The sequence below is a fragment of the Mugil cephalus genome, chromosome 1, assembly GCF_022458985.1.
Source record: "Mugil cephalus isolate CIBA_MC_2020 chromosome 1, CIBA_Mcephalus_1.1, whole genome shotgun sequence".
Taxonomy (NCBI): Eukaryota; Metazoa; Chordata; class Actinopteri; order Mugiliformes; family Mugilidae; genus Mugil; species Mugil cephalus.
In genome coordinates, this window is record NC_061770.1 from 1385300 (window position 1) to 1403895 (window position 18596).

Sequence of the window (18596 nt, forward strand, 5' to 3'; positions counted from 1 at the left end):
TCTTGTAACGGCTCTCAGGGCTCTGCGGGAATCACTGCCCGGTCAGCGGCATTTTCTCTCTGTGTTCTGGGTGTTTTCTACATAGCTGGGTATGCCACCCCACACCCCTGCAGATATCTGTCACAAGTATGGATCCAGACTGGCAGATCAGTGCATTTTTCATGGATTATGTGATTAAGGAGGTGTGATGGGGGAATTGATTTGGGGTCCACCTTGACAGGCATTTGAAGTGGGAATTCACACTGAGCTGTTCACCTGAAGTCTGCAAGTCTTCAGGGGTTAGTGTGACTGTGTAGGCTGAACATTCACAGACGTACAATTGCTAAGAAAATTACCTGCAGTTATTTGTGCTATTCATAGTTCCCTGGGGGTCTTTTGTCCATCACAAATACTTCTTATTTAAAGTCACATAATAAAAAATGTCAGGACTTTCTAATTTGTTGAGAATTTCTCCTTTTCTAGTAAGTGGTCTTCCCGTACTGTCAGATATTGGAAGTGTGCGCCCTGCCAAATATTATAGGCCCCTTTACCTGCGCTGGTTGATTTTAAAGTACCACACCTGGGCTCCAACCTTCAACAGTCCTCCAGGAGGAGTTTTTATTTTCTGTTTATTAGGATTTTGTTACAGAGTTTTATCTGTAAATCCTAGTTGGTTTGAATGAGAACAGGTAGTGAAAATTAATTAATGTAATTTCAACTATGTCTCACAGGAGGTTTACAGCAATCCTCTTTACACACCTTCCTCCTTACTTGATGTCAGATTGTAGCTAATAATTCTAAATATATCCCATTGAAACGCACATTTAATATTTAGGTTATATCGTCAGGCCCAGGAAGTTCGTTGTCCAACTGGCTTTGAATCTTGGAGGCAGCTGATGTTTTCTTGTGGAAATGTTGGCCTGATTTTCAGATGTTGAGTTTTAATTCAGAGCAAATGACCTTGTGCAAAATCTCTCAGCTTTTTGATGTTCCCACAAAAACAAGTATTACCCCTACTGTTGTGTTTGTACATACAGGTGCATTTCATTCAATTAAAATACCAGTCAAAAGTTTATCCTTTTCAGTAATTAAATTCAAAAAGTGAAGCTCACATAGATTCACTGCACTTCAAGCCTTTATTTCTTATAATTGAGATGATTATGACTGATAGCCAATGGAAATCCTGTATCTCAGAAAATTATAATACTATGAAATAGTTCAATGTTGTAGACTGGTTGTGTCACATTCTAATCGGTTACTTAAGTCACAACACCAGTAAAGGTTTCCTGAGCCTTTAAATGGTCACTGTCAGAGGTGGCAAAAGTATTCACATTCTGGAAGTGCAGATACTTGTGTAAAAAAAAAAAAAAAATCTACTAAAAGTGCTGATTCAACTCCTTTACTCAAGTAAAAGTAAGAAAGTACAGACAATGAAATGCGCTAAAGTAAAAACTTTTTTTAGGCATTAATGAAACAATGCATCCGTTGATAATTTTGCAAAATGAAAAAAAAAGTTCTGACAGAACAGTCAGATTGAACTGATTAGAGGTCTTGCAAGAGCATCTGGATAATTTGCTTTTCCAAATCTTCCTTCTTTCCTTCCTCCATGCTGCTGCTAGTTATCTTTAACTCCACTCACTCAACACCTTTCCACGGTCAACTGTCCCTTTTTTTTTACTCTTCATTTTCTTCTTCTTCAACTTTCCTTTTCTATTCCAATGCACAAGTCATGTCTGATCATTTTACGTCTTTTATGTTATGTCACCCGTGGAGGTTAAAAGTGGAAAGTATAGATATTTTCTGTACAAATGTAGGAAGTAAAAGTAGTCAAGCCACTCCTGGCCCTGATACATCAGAAGCATCTTGACTGGGCCAAGCAGGAAAAGGACTGAATTGCTGTTCAAAGTCCCGCGTTCAGATGACGGTTAATTTTACATTTCATTTGGAAATCAAGGTCCCACAGTCTGAGTGGAAACCAAGAATCCAATTTTGGTGTTGTTCAACTGCTCAACTGTGTTTTATCCAAAGTACAAAGTCAGCGCAGCTGTCTACCAGGTAATTTTAGAGCACTTCATGATTCCATCTGCTGACAAGCTTTATGGAGATTATGGATTTCATTTTCCAGCAGAACTCGGCATCTGCCCACAGTGCCAAAAGTAGCAAAACCTGGTTTAATGACCACGGTATCACTGTGCTTGATTGCTCAGCAAACCAGCCCGACCTAAACCCCATAGAGCAGAGGAAGATGACAGACACCAGACCCAATAATGCAGATGAGATGAAGGCCTGGCTATTCCAACACTTCTATAGCACTTCAGCAGTGCCCTGGGCCAATCTCCTTCATGGCACATTGATGCAGTAATTGGTCTAGTTTATCTTCATTTTTATTGGTCTTATGTATTATTCTAATTAAAACCATTTAAAGAAAAAAGAAAAAGAAAAAAGAAAAGAAAAAGGCACTTAAATTACATCGCTCGGTGTGTAATGAATCTATGTAATGTGAGTTTCACTTTTTCAGTTGAATTACTGACAGAAATTAACTCTATTTGACTTAATTAATTAACTATGTTATCCATCCATCCATCCATCCATCCATCCATCCATCCATCCATCCATCCATTACTTTTTAGCACATCGTTTCTGGGGATCTCACATTTGATGGAAATTCAACATTGAAATACTTTCAGGGTTTTTGGCTGGGCCTCTCAAGGACAATTGGACACTCCAATGTTTTCTTTGATTTTTTTTTGTTGTTGTTGTTGTTTCATTCAAGGACATCTCTGATTTCAGATTTCATTCAAGGACATCTCTGTGTTTGTCTGCATTCATCTTTCCCTCAATTCTCAGCAGTCTTACCAGCATGATGCTATCACCATAGTGTTACACTGTAGCCAGACGAGCAGTACTTGGAGTACTGCCCAAACAGTTAAATTTGTCTTTTTGTCTTATCAGAACAAAGAATAATTTACCTTGTGTGTAGTTCTTTTAGTGCTGCTTGGCAAACTCAAAGCAGACCGTTGGCAGACATCCATTTTACCCAGAGTGGCTTCAATCTACCTGCTCTGTCATAAAGATCTGATTGATAGAGTGCTCCTTAAGTCCCCATTCTTCCAGCAGGTTCTTCGTTCTCATCCATGGACTTCTTAAGTTATGTTAGAGTGAACATTGTAAAGAAACTGTTTCTGTGGTGTGAGGTTTTGGTTTGGACTTGAGGTTCTGGGCTTTGAGCTTGATGAGTGGAAAGACTACACAGTGTCAACCTGGGAGTCAAACAAGATAATGGGGGTGCTTGGTTCTGTGTTCCTCTTAAAGTCTCAGATCACCTACAAAAAACTGTCTCAACAGTGTTCAGCTGTAGGTTATTAGTGCCACATCGGGACCAGACAATCAATCTCCCACCTGTAGACGGACTCGTCCCCATCAGAAATTTATCCAATGAGGGTGGTCCACAAACTTCAGGACTTTGACAGACCGATCACTGAAGGTAAAGCTAGCTGAGAAGTGATCTGACAGGAAGATGTTAGAAACATTACCATCAGGCCCATCATTTGCCAAGTGCCTAATCACTGGATTTATCTAACGTTATTAAATTAAAATACCTCTCCTTGTCTAAATTAATTATCAAAGCCGTGGCATATGTATCTCCATTCACATAATTGAAATTAGCACGAAGGTCAATTTTTCATCAAGGTAAATTTAATATTGTGACATTTGGTTGTAATTAATAACTGTGTTCTTTCACAGATTTCTGCATTGCTTTCTTGACAGAGCATACACAGAGGACCTTTATTCCATCCGACGTCATTTGGAATTGACCTTTCTGCATGTATTTAATTCTGGAATTATGCTCATGAGATCCCAGCCACAAAAGCATGTGTTATCATTTAATTGAAAATTGTTTGTAGTTTTATAGAGACTATCATCATTTCATTTTGGAATTCATTTGAAAGTACACAGTGGTATTTTGTTTCTATAGAAAACTGGCAAAATAAATGGAAATTAATATCCGCTCTCATATGACTATTTGCATACAGACAAAACAGTGACTTAAGCTTGACTTTCTTTCAAATCTTGGTTTCTAACTAATTTCGAGTTGCAACACAGCCAGAGTACCATTTTCACACTATCATCTGCTTTGTTTCCAGATTAGTTGCTGAAATCAATAAATAAACACAGCACAGGTATTTTCACCTTGCCCAAAGTGCTGTGTTTCCATATTGTGATAAATTGCCATTTTCTCCCGTACGTGGTTTTACATAATGATCAATGTTTTGCCCTCTGCTGAGCTAGGGGAAATGCAATAGTTTGTCAGCTGAGGTCAAAATTGAGGTCATCACTTTGGGCATTCAGGTGTAACGTTACAAGTTCTTTAAAAAAAAAAAAAGAAAAAAGAAAAAAGAAAAAAGAAAGAAAGAAAATCTATCCAGATGAGGTTTTGTTCAGGTGAACAGCAGGAGAGCAGAACAAAAGCAGAAAGTGTTTAATGATGACCTTTATCTTTCAGTAATTTAATACTGTTTTTTTGTTTGTTTGTTTGTTTGTTTTGGATGATATGCAATGTTTTATGTTAGCTTTGTTGCTCGTGTTTCATCAGTTTTCTTTCGTGATATTTCATTGATTTATTACATTAAATAATATCATTGCTACTGCACACACTGTTTAAAGAGACATTTTTTGTGTAAGTTTTAAAAGGAAAATTAATAAGGGAAAAAGTCAGTACTCGGTGTGATTTTATGAAATAACTGACATCTAAACTCTTTTAGTTTAGCTTTACTTTATTACACACAAAACTGATGAATTTATCATTTAAGCACATATCAAAGATTTGAACATTTCCTAAAATAAATGATAATATTACGAAAATATTCAGACAGCTCAACATTGTGAACTGTTGCATGTTTTGTTAAGTGCTGCCAAATATATTTCTACTGTTAAAGGGTATACATTGAGTTTGGTGCTGTAGAAATAATCTCTTCCAATAATATATTATCATTTCAATATACATTTCAAATAATATCAGTGAAATAAACCAACTGTACTTATAATACATACATTCACTGTTTGGCACAAGTGAAACAAGTTTATATTATATATATATTTATGTTATTTATTTTTCCCATTTTCAACCTCTTTAGTAAAGAGATACTAAAAACCGTTTAGTAAAGTGTCACTGGCAATAAAAAAAAAAGACTGCTGAAGAATGAGTCTGTGAATTCTTACAATATCTAACTATTACAATGCAATCTGAGTTAAAGTGATGTTTAGCCATTATTTTGTTATCTGTGTTCTTAGTTTAGTGTGATATCAAAGTAACCTTTGCTAGCTGACAGCAGAGACTGTCGGTGTCGATGTTGGAGGTATTTGGTCATAAACCAAAGTAGAAGGCAAACAAAAGTTTTTGATCTGATAGTGGTGCTCGATAAAATGTGGGTGGATAAGTAATCTTTAGGGGAACATGAAATTCAGCTCATCCAGCTTGACAAGTCTTGAGACTGAATGTACACCTGTACAGAAATTCGCAGCAATAGTAATTTGACAAAAAATATTCTACCATCTATTGCATCTGTTGAGCTAGCTAATAATAAAATAAAGCACGCTGTTTTCTGAACAAGTCTAAATCCCTGCAAGAGATTCTTACCTATATTCGTTAACTGACAGTTTTTCATACTAAATGCTGCCTGACGTCTCATAACTTTTCAATGCAGAAACACTTGCAGAAACTTGCAGCATTATTCAACTTTGTTTAGTAGTTGACAATTAATGATGTAATAATTATTGAGTTAAATTGTGTCTTATGTGCAGAGGATGTTGAAAAGATCGACTTAACGACTCAGGACACCTTCCACATTATGTCTCTGCAAAAACTAAATAAATAAATAAAATCAACACATTTTGCTTTAATCTTATAATGATTTATCTGAATTAAGGGTTTATTTTTTGTTATAATTTTTTATGTCCTCTGTGTCTCTCAACCTCAGACATCTTTGGCTCTTTAAAGAACCACAGTCAATTGCAGCTCAGTCCTTTACTCTCTGCCTCTAGGAGTCAGTGCGGAATGCATGTGCTCTAGTTATGACTCATATAGCAAACTATATTTCATTGATTTCATTAGCAAAGATAGCATCTTTTTACATGTTATTTCTTGAAATGATTTAATTTTGTGGAAACAGACTGAGGCTGCAGCTGCATTACCCTGGCAAAAAGTTGTGCAGGTACTGCATCTGGGAGTGTCTTTGTTCTACATCCAGTGGAATCTGAATTATTCTGCTGCCATGAACTTGGGTTTTCATTGCCACCATTCTTGAAGGACCCTGTGTGTGCATTATAATCATGAACATTTTGTTCCTCACAAGTACAGAGATTCTTTAAGATCCAAAAGACAGGCTGAGAAAGACCACCAAGACTGGTGCAGTCAAACTGAGAGAGCAGCATTTTTTTCCACATGAGTTTTTCCAGCAAAGTACAAACAATGGTGGTGAGACATAGTGGCACTGAGCAAGAGATTTTCTCAAAATATTTGCTATATTTACTTAAATTCCTGTGACCCAGATGTGGCCTATTTCAGTTTATACTGTTCTTAATGTGTTCTGCTTGAACAATATTTTTCCTTTGGTTGAAAACAATTAAATCGCAATCAATTTGAATCACAAATCTGCTGGGATATCCCTATAAAAACCGTCAATTTCTCCTTCAAATATTGAGGCTTAAAAATAATGATTATGTCATTCTTGTCTGCTTGTATTCTACATATTTAACAAGCAAAAGAAGAAAATATGTTCCATTTCCATTTTTCGAATAATAAATGTTTGATTGACTATTTTAAACTCACAAAGCTGTATGTGTCACCTAAGCATTGACCATTGCACTAAGCTGAGAAATCAGTCCAAGCAAAGAAATCCAACACATACTTGAGTGTATTTGTATGTATATTATGCCTGAGCAGTACACTGTCAGCTGTGTTAATACAGGCTACAGTCATATAAATAGCTCACAGTGCCTCGAGTCTTAGTCTTTCTGATTTCTTATCTGCAGTCACAAATGCTGTTGTTGTTTTTTTTTAGGAAGGTGACGGCCTGAGCTATACCTACCATAGTCATAATGGAGTGGTATGGATGGATGTTTTCGCTGTTGGCCTTTTGCCCTCATAAAGAATTTATATGCCCACCGGAATCAATGATAGATGGTTCACCCTGTTTCTTTGTGTATAACCACTCGATAACCCAATGTAAGAGAAAGGACTGTTGCATATGGTTCTTTTGAAAAATACAAAATAGAAAGACAAATGATGAACATTTAAAACATAACACAGCACGTCTTCCTGTCTGTGTTCTTTTCCTTCCATGCTGAGACTCTAGATCATTCCAGCCAGCCAAGGAGGAAGAAAGAGTCCCACCGACCCCAGTATACACACGAGTACAAACATCCAGAGGAATATCCTGTCAATGACCATGGCCACATACTTCCAGTCCTCCTTCACCTATAGCAGAAGAAGAGAAACAGCACAGGGGACATTTCAAATTTCACACCACACCACCTTTCTTTTTACCAGCTGTCAGTTTTCACCCTTGATTGATTTCTCTCGAATGGCTGATTTTTTCATTATGAGCCAGCTATCACTTAAATGTCAGTCAATCCATGCTTGTGTCTTTTGTGAAAAATTCAAGGTTAAATTACTGAGGTCCCATTGACTAAAGACAGGCCATTTCTGGCTTGAGGTAGGAAGTGGATTACAGTTTTGACACATTGATTCACATTGATTGAGGATGATGGATACAAAATGTTTTTATTACGTTTTAGATTTTAAGACATCTTTCCCCTTTATTCCTCATAGCCTGCATTTTCTTCTATCAGCTCTGTAATTAGTGATGCATCAATGCTGCTCACTTAAGTCTCAAACACTTAGTATTTCCCACTTAAACTATATATTTTTCCAGGATATATTTCGATGCAATAAAGAGGAGCCATGGTTTGTTTTTGCTTTGCCAAAAGACTAATGATTTGACACAAGGTAGTCGTCTCTTGTCTCATTTGTCACGTTCATATGCGTAACTGCCCTCATTATAAGCAAAACAAGCCTAAATCATCATCGGAAAATGCCAATTACTGTTACTACAGACAGAATCCCATCACTATCACCAACAAAAAGTCATCAATACTCTTGTTTTCACCATGTTTAAACTAGTATTGCTGCATTATTCATGTACACTGATCAGGCATAACATAATGACCCCTGACAGGAGAAGTAAATAACATTGATCATCTTGTGACAATTCAAAGTTCTGCTGAGAAACTTTTAGACCTGGCATCCACGTGGATGTTAATTAGACATGTGACACCCACCTTAACCAGACCAGACACCCCCACCCCATGGCGGCAGCCATCCCTAACAGGGTGCAGCCTGACACAGACACACACACACAAAAACACCTAAAAAATCACGAAGAAAAGCACAAGGTGTTGACCTGGCCTCCTAAACTGTTCAAGTATTTGTGAGATGTTGCGACTGTGGTTCAGTAGGTAGAGCGGGGTGGGCACAAACCAGAGAGATAGTTGGGGTTTGATCCTCAAATGCCACATGTCAATGTGTCCTTGAGCAAGACAGTGAACCCCCAAGTTTCTCCCAGCGCCCAGCTATGGTATGTGAATATGTGCTTGTGTAAACCAGACCTTGAATATTAAAACAAGATCATTTACCATAATAAAGATAGCCCCCTCCGCTCAACCCATAGGACCCAAAGTCCCCCACTAACAACATCCTGTTTCCAGACACCACAGGACACACTCAGGAGACCCATGTCTATTCTCTGATGAGTCACAACTGTTTTGGAGGCACAAGGGAGACGTACACAATATTAGGAAGATGTCATAATGTTAAGCCTGGTCGGTGTATTTTCCCTTTGTCCTTTGATGTTTTTTGAAGCTTGAAAAATTTATGAAAACTATCAGTGCCAAGTCATACCTACCAACAGTAGCATCTTTGTGAAACATATGGAACACAGCACTACTGCTCTATTCCTATGTTTATATATGGCCCCTGTAGTTTATGGCATCTCATTATCCGAGGACACTCGCAACCAAAACTCAGGTTGCAGTGGAGATGTCTGTGCAAACATGTTGATAAAAGACAAATATTATATATATTATAATACGAGTAACAAAGAGGGCACTGTGGTAAAAACAAAAGGAAATGTTTGACATTAAAATAAGGAAAAAAACATATTCATGCTCACGTAGATTGCTGAATTAATTCAAACACACTCCACAAAGTCCATCCTAACAAACACCGAACTGCTCTCATTTCTATAAGGACTGAAGCGAGATGCATTTGTTATCAGTTGCAAGCTCACCTGCATTGTCTTATATTCTTTGACATGGCAAAGAAGAAAACAAAGACCACTAGATAACCATAGTGAATATAAATGAAGAACATAGAGCCTTGTATGTCCTTTATCTATCCTAACCGCTTGCGACCCTGGCCATGTTTTTATCCTATCCTTCATTCTTCTTGTACAAACATGGAAGAAAACTTCACCGTATGAAATCCATTCTGACTGTGGTAGATTTATATGATGTGCATCTGCTGTTTCCTTTGACATATAGTCACACTCAAATAATGACAACTCGAACACTTATTTGAAAAATAAATTCTTTCTGTGTTTTTGTAATAATTTGTGATAAAGAGAGACAGCCAGGGTTGAACATTCAGACTGGATTGCATTTGTATGCAACAAACATGTTGTAGCCGCACCGAGTTAGGAGAAGTGTACAGTTGTTTAAGATTTCACGTATCTATAGTAGAAACATTTCAAAACTATCAGATGATTAACAAAGACTTACTGGCAATTTACTGCAAATGGAAAAAAATTAAAATAATTCTGTCAACTCACTGAAAAGTCTGCATCTTCTGCCCTGAGATGATCAGCGATGTACTGAACTCCCTCTATGGCTTGTTGCATAGCAGGGGAGATGGTTGGAATCACAATGTCCTGTTGGGTACTTGCGTCTTTAGTGGACTCTGCAGTAATGGTTTCTGCTCTGTAATTTTTAGGGTATATTTTTTGTATCTGTCCCGTGATCCCTGCGATCCCATCATCATGCAGACAGCAGTACTGGAAGCTGCGTGATCGACACCGATGTCCATCTCCTGGAGGATGCTGCTTCTGTTGGTCACATATGTGCTCTACACTGAGAGAGCGGCCATTTGGGGCCAGTTTATTGGGTTCTTCCCTCCCACAAAGTGGGCCCAGTAGAAAAGTTGGGGGTAAGGACAATTGGGAAGAGGATGAAGCTGCAGAGATGTGTCCCCTCAGTGAGTGTTTCTCTGAAAGAACTGAATACAGCCCAGATGTGGATCGACAGAAAATGTTAGCCTTAAGTGGGTGATCGTTTTCATTGGGGCCCTCAAGAGGGGAACAGGGTGGAGAAGGTGAGCAGACAAGTATGCTTGGACTGTCAGACTGAGTCTTTGAGAGGGTATTCTCTACCTGGGCCATCTGTCTCAACCCGGTCTCTAACCCTGTCCAAAAGGTTTGCGAGTTGCCTGTTGTAGATACTGTTGTTGTTGGCTGGTGCATCATCTCAATCAGTTTCTTGCAGTGCTGCTTTGCTGTACCTGGTGGACGCTTCATGAAGAGCACTCGGGGTACCAAGTCCAAGAATACTCTGCGCACCCAGTGAGGCATGCCATGAGTTTGTGGTGATCGATGATGGACATTTAACACAAATACAGTAATTATGATGGAGAGAGTGACAAAGACCATGGTGAACAGCAGGTATTCTCCAATCAGTGGAATCACCAGTGATGTAGATGGTATAATCTCTGTGATCAGTAGGAGGAACACTGTTAAGGACAGTAACACTGAAATACACAAGGTAATCTTCTCTCCACATTGTGATGGCAAATAAAACACCAGCACAGTCAAGCAGGAGATAAGCAGACAGGGAATGATGAGGTTAATAGTGTAGAATAAGGGAAGCCTACGAATGATGAAGTAGTAAGTGATGTCTGCATAGATCTCTGTGCAGCACTCATATTTTTTTGTATTGTATTTGCCCACTGCATTAACAATGACCCACTCGCCACTCTCCCAGTAGTCCATCTGGTCCACGTCACTGTCCATGTTAATCAGATCAATCTTGGCACGGTCATAGGTCCAAGAACCGAACTTCATCTTGCAGCTTTGCTGGTCAAAGGGGAAAAATGTGACGTCTATGCTGCATGAAGACTTATAAATGGCCGGTGGCATCCACTTTATCTGGCCGTCATAGAACAGATGTGCCTTCGTGAGGTGAGTTACTGCAAAGTCGCCATCGGCACTGTAGAAGAAGAAGAGGAAAATAAAAAAGGGACGAAAGATGGAAACACTGATCGCAGTCAGTTTAGATGACTGTTTCCATTAAAAGTTGAAGTGTAAACTTTTGATTCTGGGTGATTGTTTCTAGCAATACTTTAGAATACTTCTAGAATTGGTCAAGGTCATATCCTTGCTTCCAGCCACATCTCACATTAATCTTCAGTAAATAGAATTTGCTCAGTTGCCATAGAAATAGTTGTTCTGGTGTGAAAATCTTCAGAAACAGCAAGTAAGTTGAATCTCACACATATATATATATATATATATATAATATATAGGTATATATATACCAATATATATATATATATATATATATATATATATATATATATATATATATAGTTGTTCTGGTGTGAAAATCTCAAAACAGCAAGTAAGTTGAATCTCACACAAGATTTGAGCTTTAACAACATATACTGTATATATATATATATATATAATATATATATATATATATATGGTATTATTACCAAAATATATTATATATATATATATATATATATATTTTAAAACAGTATATGTTGTTAAAGCTCAAATCTTGTGTGAGATTCAACTTACTTGCTGTTTCTGAAGATTTTCACACCAGAACAACTATATATATATATATATATATATATATATATATATATATATATATATATATATTGGTATAATATATACCTATATATATATATATATATATATATATATATATATATATATATATATATATATATAATATATATATATATATATATATTTGGTATATATATACCTATATATATATATATATATATATATATATATATATATATATATATATATATATTGGTATATATATACCTATATATATATATACATATATATAGGTATATATATATATATATATATATATATATATATATATATATATATATATATAGGTATTATATACCAATATATATATATATATATATATATATATATATATATATATAATATATATATATATATATATATAGGTATATATATACCAATATATATATATATATATATAGGTATATATATACCAATATATATATATATATATATATATATATATATATATATATATATATATATATATATATATATATATATACATTTCAACGACTTGTTAATCTGATAAGTGAAGAAAATCTTATCATTGTACCGGGTGACAAGCAGCACAAATGTTGTTTGTGCTACTTGTTTGGAGGAAACAGTGCTAAAAACTGTTTCCTACCTGATGAGTTGATTGACTCTTATATGGTTCCAGGTATTTTTAAAAAAAGAGAATATGTGTTCATCTATGCTTACACTTACATGCACTTACATTTACATGTCTGTACTGTGTAGCCTACAGCACAAAGACTTTGACCATCACATTTAGACCTTTGCTAAACAATTTCACACAGTGCTGATGAAACTAATCACAGTCAGGAAAACCTATCTGTGTTTTGTAGGATTCTAGAGCCTTAAATCTAGTATCTACGCTGACACTGACTGGCTGACACAATGGTAGTGAGGCATTTTGCATTCACCGGCAATGATTGGTTTGTCAGAGCTGAAGAGGTGCATAACCATAGTGACACAGATGGAGTGAGTATCAGAATCAGAATCAGACAACTACAGCAGAAAAGGCTAAGAGCTACTGTCTGAGAAGCTTCCGATGCTCCAGAAATGGTAAATGGATTGTTTTTATATGGAGCATTGGTAATCAAAGCCCTGGACAGTCACAGTGACACATCCACCCATTCGCTCACACGTGTATTAGAAGCACACACACATTCATACACAAGCGCCATGCACTGGGAGCAGCTGAGGGTTCAGCGTCCTGCTCAAGGATGACTGGATGTGCATTCACTTTCTTTAAGTGAATGAGTATAAAAGATGCTTATGTGCAAAAACGTATAGCAGTGTTCTCTCTGTGTCACAGCCACAGCTGACCCATCTTCCTTTCTTTCATCATCTGCCTCCATTTCCCTTGATTAATCTCTTAGTGCTCACAAAATCTCTCATATGATTGCAGACCTATCATGCCACACCTGAGCCTCCCCAATTTATTTCTCTCCTCATCGTCTGGCCCAGTCAGTCTCTACTTTATATCTCTAGTAGGTCCAGAAATAAGACATCTGCAGCTCATTCACTTCTCTAAAGACTATAGGATTAAGCGTGCCATTGGTCTTTATTTTTTGCTCTTTGAATGCATTGTACCTTTCTTGACATGAAAGGTCTACACAAATAAAGTCCTCATGCTTTGCCTCATTCATTCATACACATAAATGACTGAACCTCAAACATTTCATCACAAAAAAGTGTCATTTTTGTACAACATTTGTTATTTAGAAAATTCTGTCATGCCTGTTTTGGATGCAGACTTTTGTGTTTGCCATATTTAGAATGCAATTAATACAGGTCGAACTGAGGCTCTCACGCTGGGCACATTTCACCTGTGGCCATTTGAAATAGATCCAATTACATTTCATCTTCTAATTCCCAGCCTAATGTATTACTCTCTGTGACGTCGAGCCTTGTTGTTGTAACCAGATCCAAGGCTGACCTTGTTCACGTTTATTTCAGCTAAATTACTTTATGACATTGGCACAGGACAACAGCAGATTCCTTGTGTTTTCCCTCCAGTCATGCCATCTGCTGGAATTAAATCATCAAAATCTGAACAATATTTGCCATATGATGATTTTTGTCTAAAATGTGGCAAGATTTAAGAGCTGGGGAAGCGGATGTGAGACTGGAAAGAACTTCAATTTTGCTTGACATATGGATCCTCACTTGTTGTAAAGGACAATGTCAGGCCTCCAGATAATCTCTGAGGGTATACGGATGGAGGTGACATTTTCATATTCCTCTGGGTTCCAGCGGAGTTTGTAATCGTTCCATTCCTGTAGGAAACATTAATCATATTCATGTACAGTGGATGTGTATTGGACCAAATTTCCAGCATGTGTTTTGTCTCAATATTTCATACTTGCTTGACCCAGACGTTGGTGGTCATCATCTGGTTCTTCTCATCCTTTGATTGAAATGCAAAAAAGGAAATTATTGCAAAGTTAATTTTCTTTCAAATGAACTGCACATCAGTCAGGACTCAGTCATTACAAAGGTAGAATTTCTCATTTCGTCTCATTTAGTTTTTCCAAGCTGCCAAGTGCAATCATGAATGTGTTACAAAACAAATCCAAATCTATAACCTCAAGTTATAAAGACAGATGAGTTGTGTAATGCATCAGAAATATATACAGTATATATATATATATATATATATATATATTAGGTGGAGCAAAAAACATGCAAAAACATCCTCACTGTGGGCAAGCTGCTTTCTCCAGCTCTTCCTAAGCAACATCTAAGACACAGCAGTCAGTGAATATATTCTGCAGAAGGCAACCTCACCCAGAGCTGACTCTCGCTACCACGCATAAGGAAAAAGCACTGTCAACTAATTGTGTGTCAAAAACTCAGAGAATAGTCCACGTAGTGATGCAGGCTGCATAATGTTTGAGCTGCACCAGGCAACTTAGTGCTGTATGGCTCCAAATGGCTGTTTATTATAAAACTGTTTTCAACTCAGTCATCAGAATCCGAATAACGTTTGTGTAAAATGCACATCACATTCTTGTGTTTAAAACTGCAGTTTGTTTGTAAAAGATCCAAATGCAAAGCTACCATAGCAACAAGAGAAATTAAAGGTGTCTTTCTGGCAAGAGCAGCTGTGTCAGGATTGCTGTTCAGGAGGCAGCTTTGAATATTTACTGCCAGTGTTTGCATAGTTGACAAGTGAATTTAATTTGGGAAAATAATGCAATCCATTCTGTTGTGGTTTCATTTCCGCTGATAAGTGATCTTTATTAAATTTGCCTCTCTTCCTTGGTGTAGCTTTGAGTCAGTTATTATGAACATGTACACGACAGAGAGGGCACAATCACAAATGTATCGTATACGCAGTTACACTGAACAAACCATCAAACACTGTTACCAAAGCTGACCAGCTATAGTGTGTGATGTGTTGAACTTGTTTCCTTCGTGTGTGTTCGTTCAGTATGCCGTGGTACAGGATAAGATGTGCATTCAAGGGAACTTTAGTTTTTTTGTGAAAGAGAGAGAGCTTGTTATTTGGAGAAATGAAGAAAAGAGAGTGAAACAAGGCTGTGAGGTTTTACTCACCACATCAATAAGCTGGGCAATGGACAGTCCAAAATGGACTAGCACTGTGTCTGAAGTGTTTTTCACAGGCCGAGAGTGCTTATTGTAATGTGCAAACAGATTCTGGAGCAGTCTCTCTTCGGCATGGGCTCGAGGTCCAACTTGGGAATAAACTGAAGGCAGAAAAGAAATAGTAAAAACATTGAAGGAATCTAAGACCAGCATTTACATGTCATATTCCACTTGCATCACCCAGAGCTTTATGTCAGCTGCTTTTGTGCGGACATCTCTAGTGACCTTTTATATCCCCTTTGAATTTAATAGAAGCCATCATTCCAAATGCACAATATTAATACTGAATATATTTGCTTCAATCTACAATACATTCCTCCATTAGGGATTTAGCTGATGTGGCTTAGCTAAAGAATACAGTGTAATCTAAAAGTGGAGTGACCTCTATTATACAGGTAGCGTATGGTTACATGAGACAGTATCTGAGATATGAGTCAAATGGAGATGGGAGGGGGAGAGCAAAAGAGGAAAGAGGATGAATCTGAATCTGAGGACATCCGTTGCATCTCTGAGCAGACATGCTGATGGAGCGATCTGCTGAGATGTCTCATCCCTCCCTCACCCTCTCGTCCACTCTAGCCCTCTCTCTGCTTCAGTGTCTCTCTTGCCTGGAGCAACTCAATCACATTCTTCTACACTGAGGATGACCTAATGAATTCAATTAAAGAGACGTACATTGTCCCAAGCCCTACACAGAACTGTGTCTTTTGAGTTTTGGTTAATATTCTGTAAGGTGTTCTTTCCATTCTGGATTTATTGCCATCCCAAAATATCATAGTGTGATTTATTTATCTGGGCTCACTGATGTCACATTCTGAGTGGCACCACTGCATATTTAAATGTCATTCTTCTGTGGGGAGCATTATGTTGTGTATATTGTGTGTGGAATATTAATTGTATGAGACCTTGCAGATGTTTTCATCACCATCATTTCATAATACATTTAATCATGAGATTGCACAGAAAGGAAAACATAGCGGGTTTGTTCTTATTTGCTTTACATGTTGCTTTACGTGTTTCAATAGTGTTTTTATCTATTGCAATGCTCTGCTGGATTCATTTCTTAAAATCGGTGCTACAGGTGTTGCTGTCATGCTGCTGGCCTTCCTCTCTGGTCCTTCTACCCATTCAATCAAAACTGATGGGCTGTCCTTTAGTTGCTTGGAAACTGGCATCTACAAATTTCAAAGGCCTGGGATCAATATCTTATTAAATGCACGCATTTTCCATTCCCCCCATTGTCTTGACTTCCTGGTTGAAAGTCCAGACACCCAACAACCTTGAAATGCTTCCATAAGGGAAATTGATGCAGGTAAAAGGTTTTTTTTTCGTGTTTTTTTTTTTTATTTTTTTAATCACATCAAATCACAGCTACATTTACTGAAAGAGGGCAATATTAAATAAATGGAAATCCTCCAGTGGATCCTAAGGCAGCCTTGCACATAATGTGTTCAGATAGGGGAGTTCGTAGGAGGCCTTGACTTGACTTGACTTCACTTATGATGTACTTTATGGCACACTAAGAACGGCACTAACTGGATGAAAGCAGACACACAGAGTGGACAACATCCACCTTTCATTCTTCCTTCATTTTGCTCTACCAGTACATTCAGCATTTACTCATGCACATACTTTCAGATCAGAATCAAGATGGCAATTATGGAATTATGGAAAATAATAATAAATAATAAATAGTTTTTTCACATATTTGCAGTTTTGCTCACAAGCCAAGGTGTTTTATCCTGGTTGTTTATTAAGATATTTCAGAACCTAAATCTATCCTCATCTGATCAACACACTCTGCTCTTGAAGTAGGGAGACCAGCAGAGCTTGGGTAGTGAGAGAGGCTGTTTATATTCTCCTTCAATTAAAGTAATAAAAAAAACTGTGTTTGTTTTCTTTTTTTCTATTATATTATGCAATTTGTCAAATCAGATCAGCCTTCAAAATGTCTTTCTAATGAATAATAGTGTTGCGGCTGGACTGTACAAAGACAACTGGAGTGAGGAATAGAGTTGAATCTGTATTTTTATTTGATTTTACAGAAAAGCAAGTCCAACTGCTGATGAATGTAAAGTTATTACTTCAGATGAGTAAAAGTTAAAAGATCTTCTCTGTGCTCACCCAATAAATGCAAACTAGCCTCCCTTGAGCAAAACTTACAAACACAAACTGCTCTTTCTCTGATCTCACATTTTTTCTTATTATTTTTATTGAATTTTTTTTTGTAGATTCCCTTGTGCCAGATAAAAATAGCTGGAACTGATGGTAAGGAAAATAATTTACCTTGAGGAGGCAGAGCAAATAAAAGTAAGCTGAGACATTTGTATATATCCATAGCGCCTCCAGGAATATCCAACTATGTGAGAAAACTCCCTCTGAATTCTGAAGGACTTCAGTGCTGGTTGTCTATCATCCCAGAGGTGATTAGACCTGGAAGGTCTGTAACAGCACGTCTTCAGGAGGTTATTCAGGTTAAACAGCCAGATGGAGAGTTCATGTCAGTCTGTGTCAGAACAAGGTCCACTGATGCCCCTGGTTCTTCCCAGTCATCTCTTCAGTTTCTCCTCTGTCTGGTAACAGCACCACGAAAAACCAGAGACCATTCAGATTTCCTGATCCAACACCTGAAAATCCCTCCTCATTCCACTGGAAACCCTCATCCAAGTGTGGCTTATCCCTCTCTTTTCCACCCTCCCTGTCTACACTACGCCCTCCCTCGCCTCTCATCTCTCCGCCTCCTCACCTCATCACACTCTCTCTCTCTCTCTCTCTCTCACACACACACACACACACACACACACACACACGCAAACACACACACACACACACACACACACACACACACACACACACACACACACACACCGCATTCTTTTCTTTGTATTCTCACTTTCCCTCCCACTTATTTTCTGTTCTCCCTGTTCCCATTTTCTGACTCTAAGTTTTTTGTCACTGCATAGTGTGGAGATTGAGGATAAGTCCATGAAATTTTCCTTTCAGTATAACCAGTATAGATGAGCAGTGCTGTGTTTGTCTGTGAATGTGTGT

General features: G+C 37.5%; 1 protein-coding gene across 1 annotated transcript; it reads right to left on the minus strand.

Moving 5' to 3' along the window:
• Window positions 1-4494: 4494 nt before the first annotated feature.
• Window positions 4495-18187, minus strand: chrna4b (cholinergic receptor, nicotinic, alpha 4b). The gene is made up of 6 exons (XM_047607234.1): window positions 17832-18187; window positions 15495-15646; window positions 14299-14343; window positions 14103-14212; window positions 9867-11295; window positions 4495-7456 (listed from the first exon to the last, which is right to left on the minus strand). The coding sequence occupies exons 1-6, from the start codon at window positions 17881-17883 to the stop codon at window positions 7331-7333; spliced, it is 1914 nt and encodes a 637-aa protein (XP_047463190.1). The 5' UTR covers window positions 17884-18187; the 3' UTR covers window positions 4495-7330.
• Window positions 18188-18596: the final 409 nt, after the last annotated feature.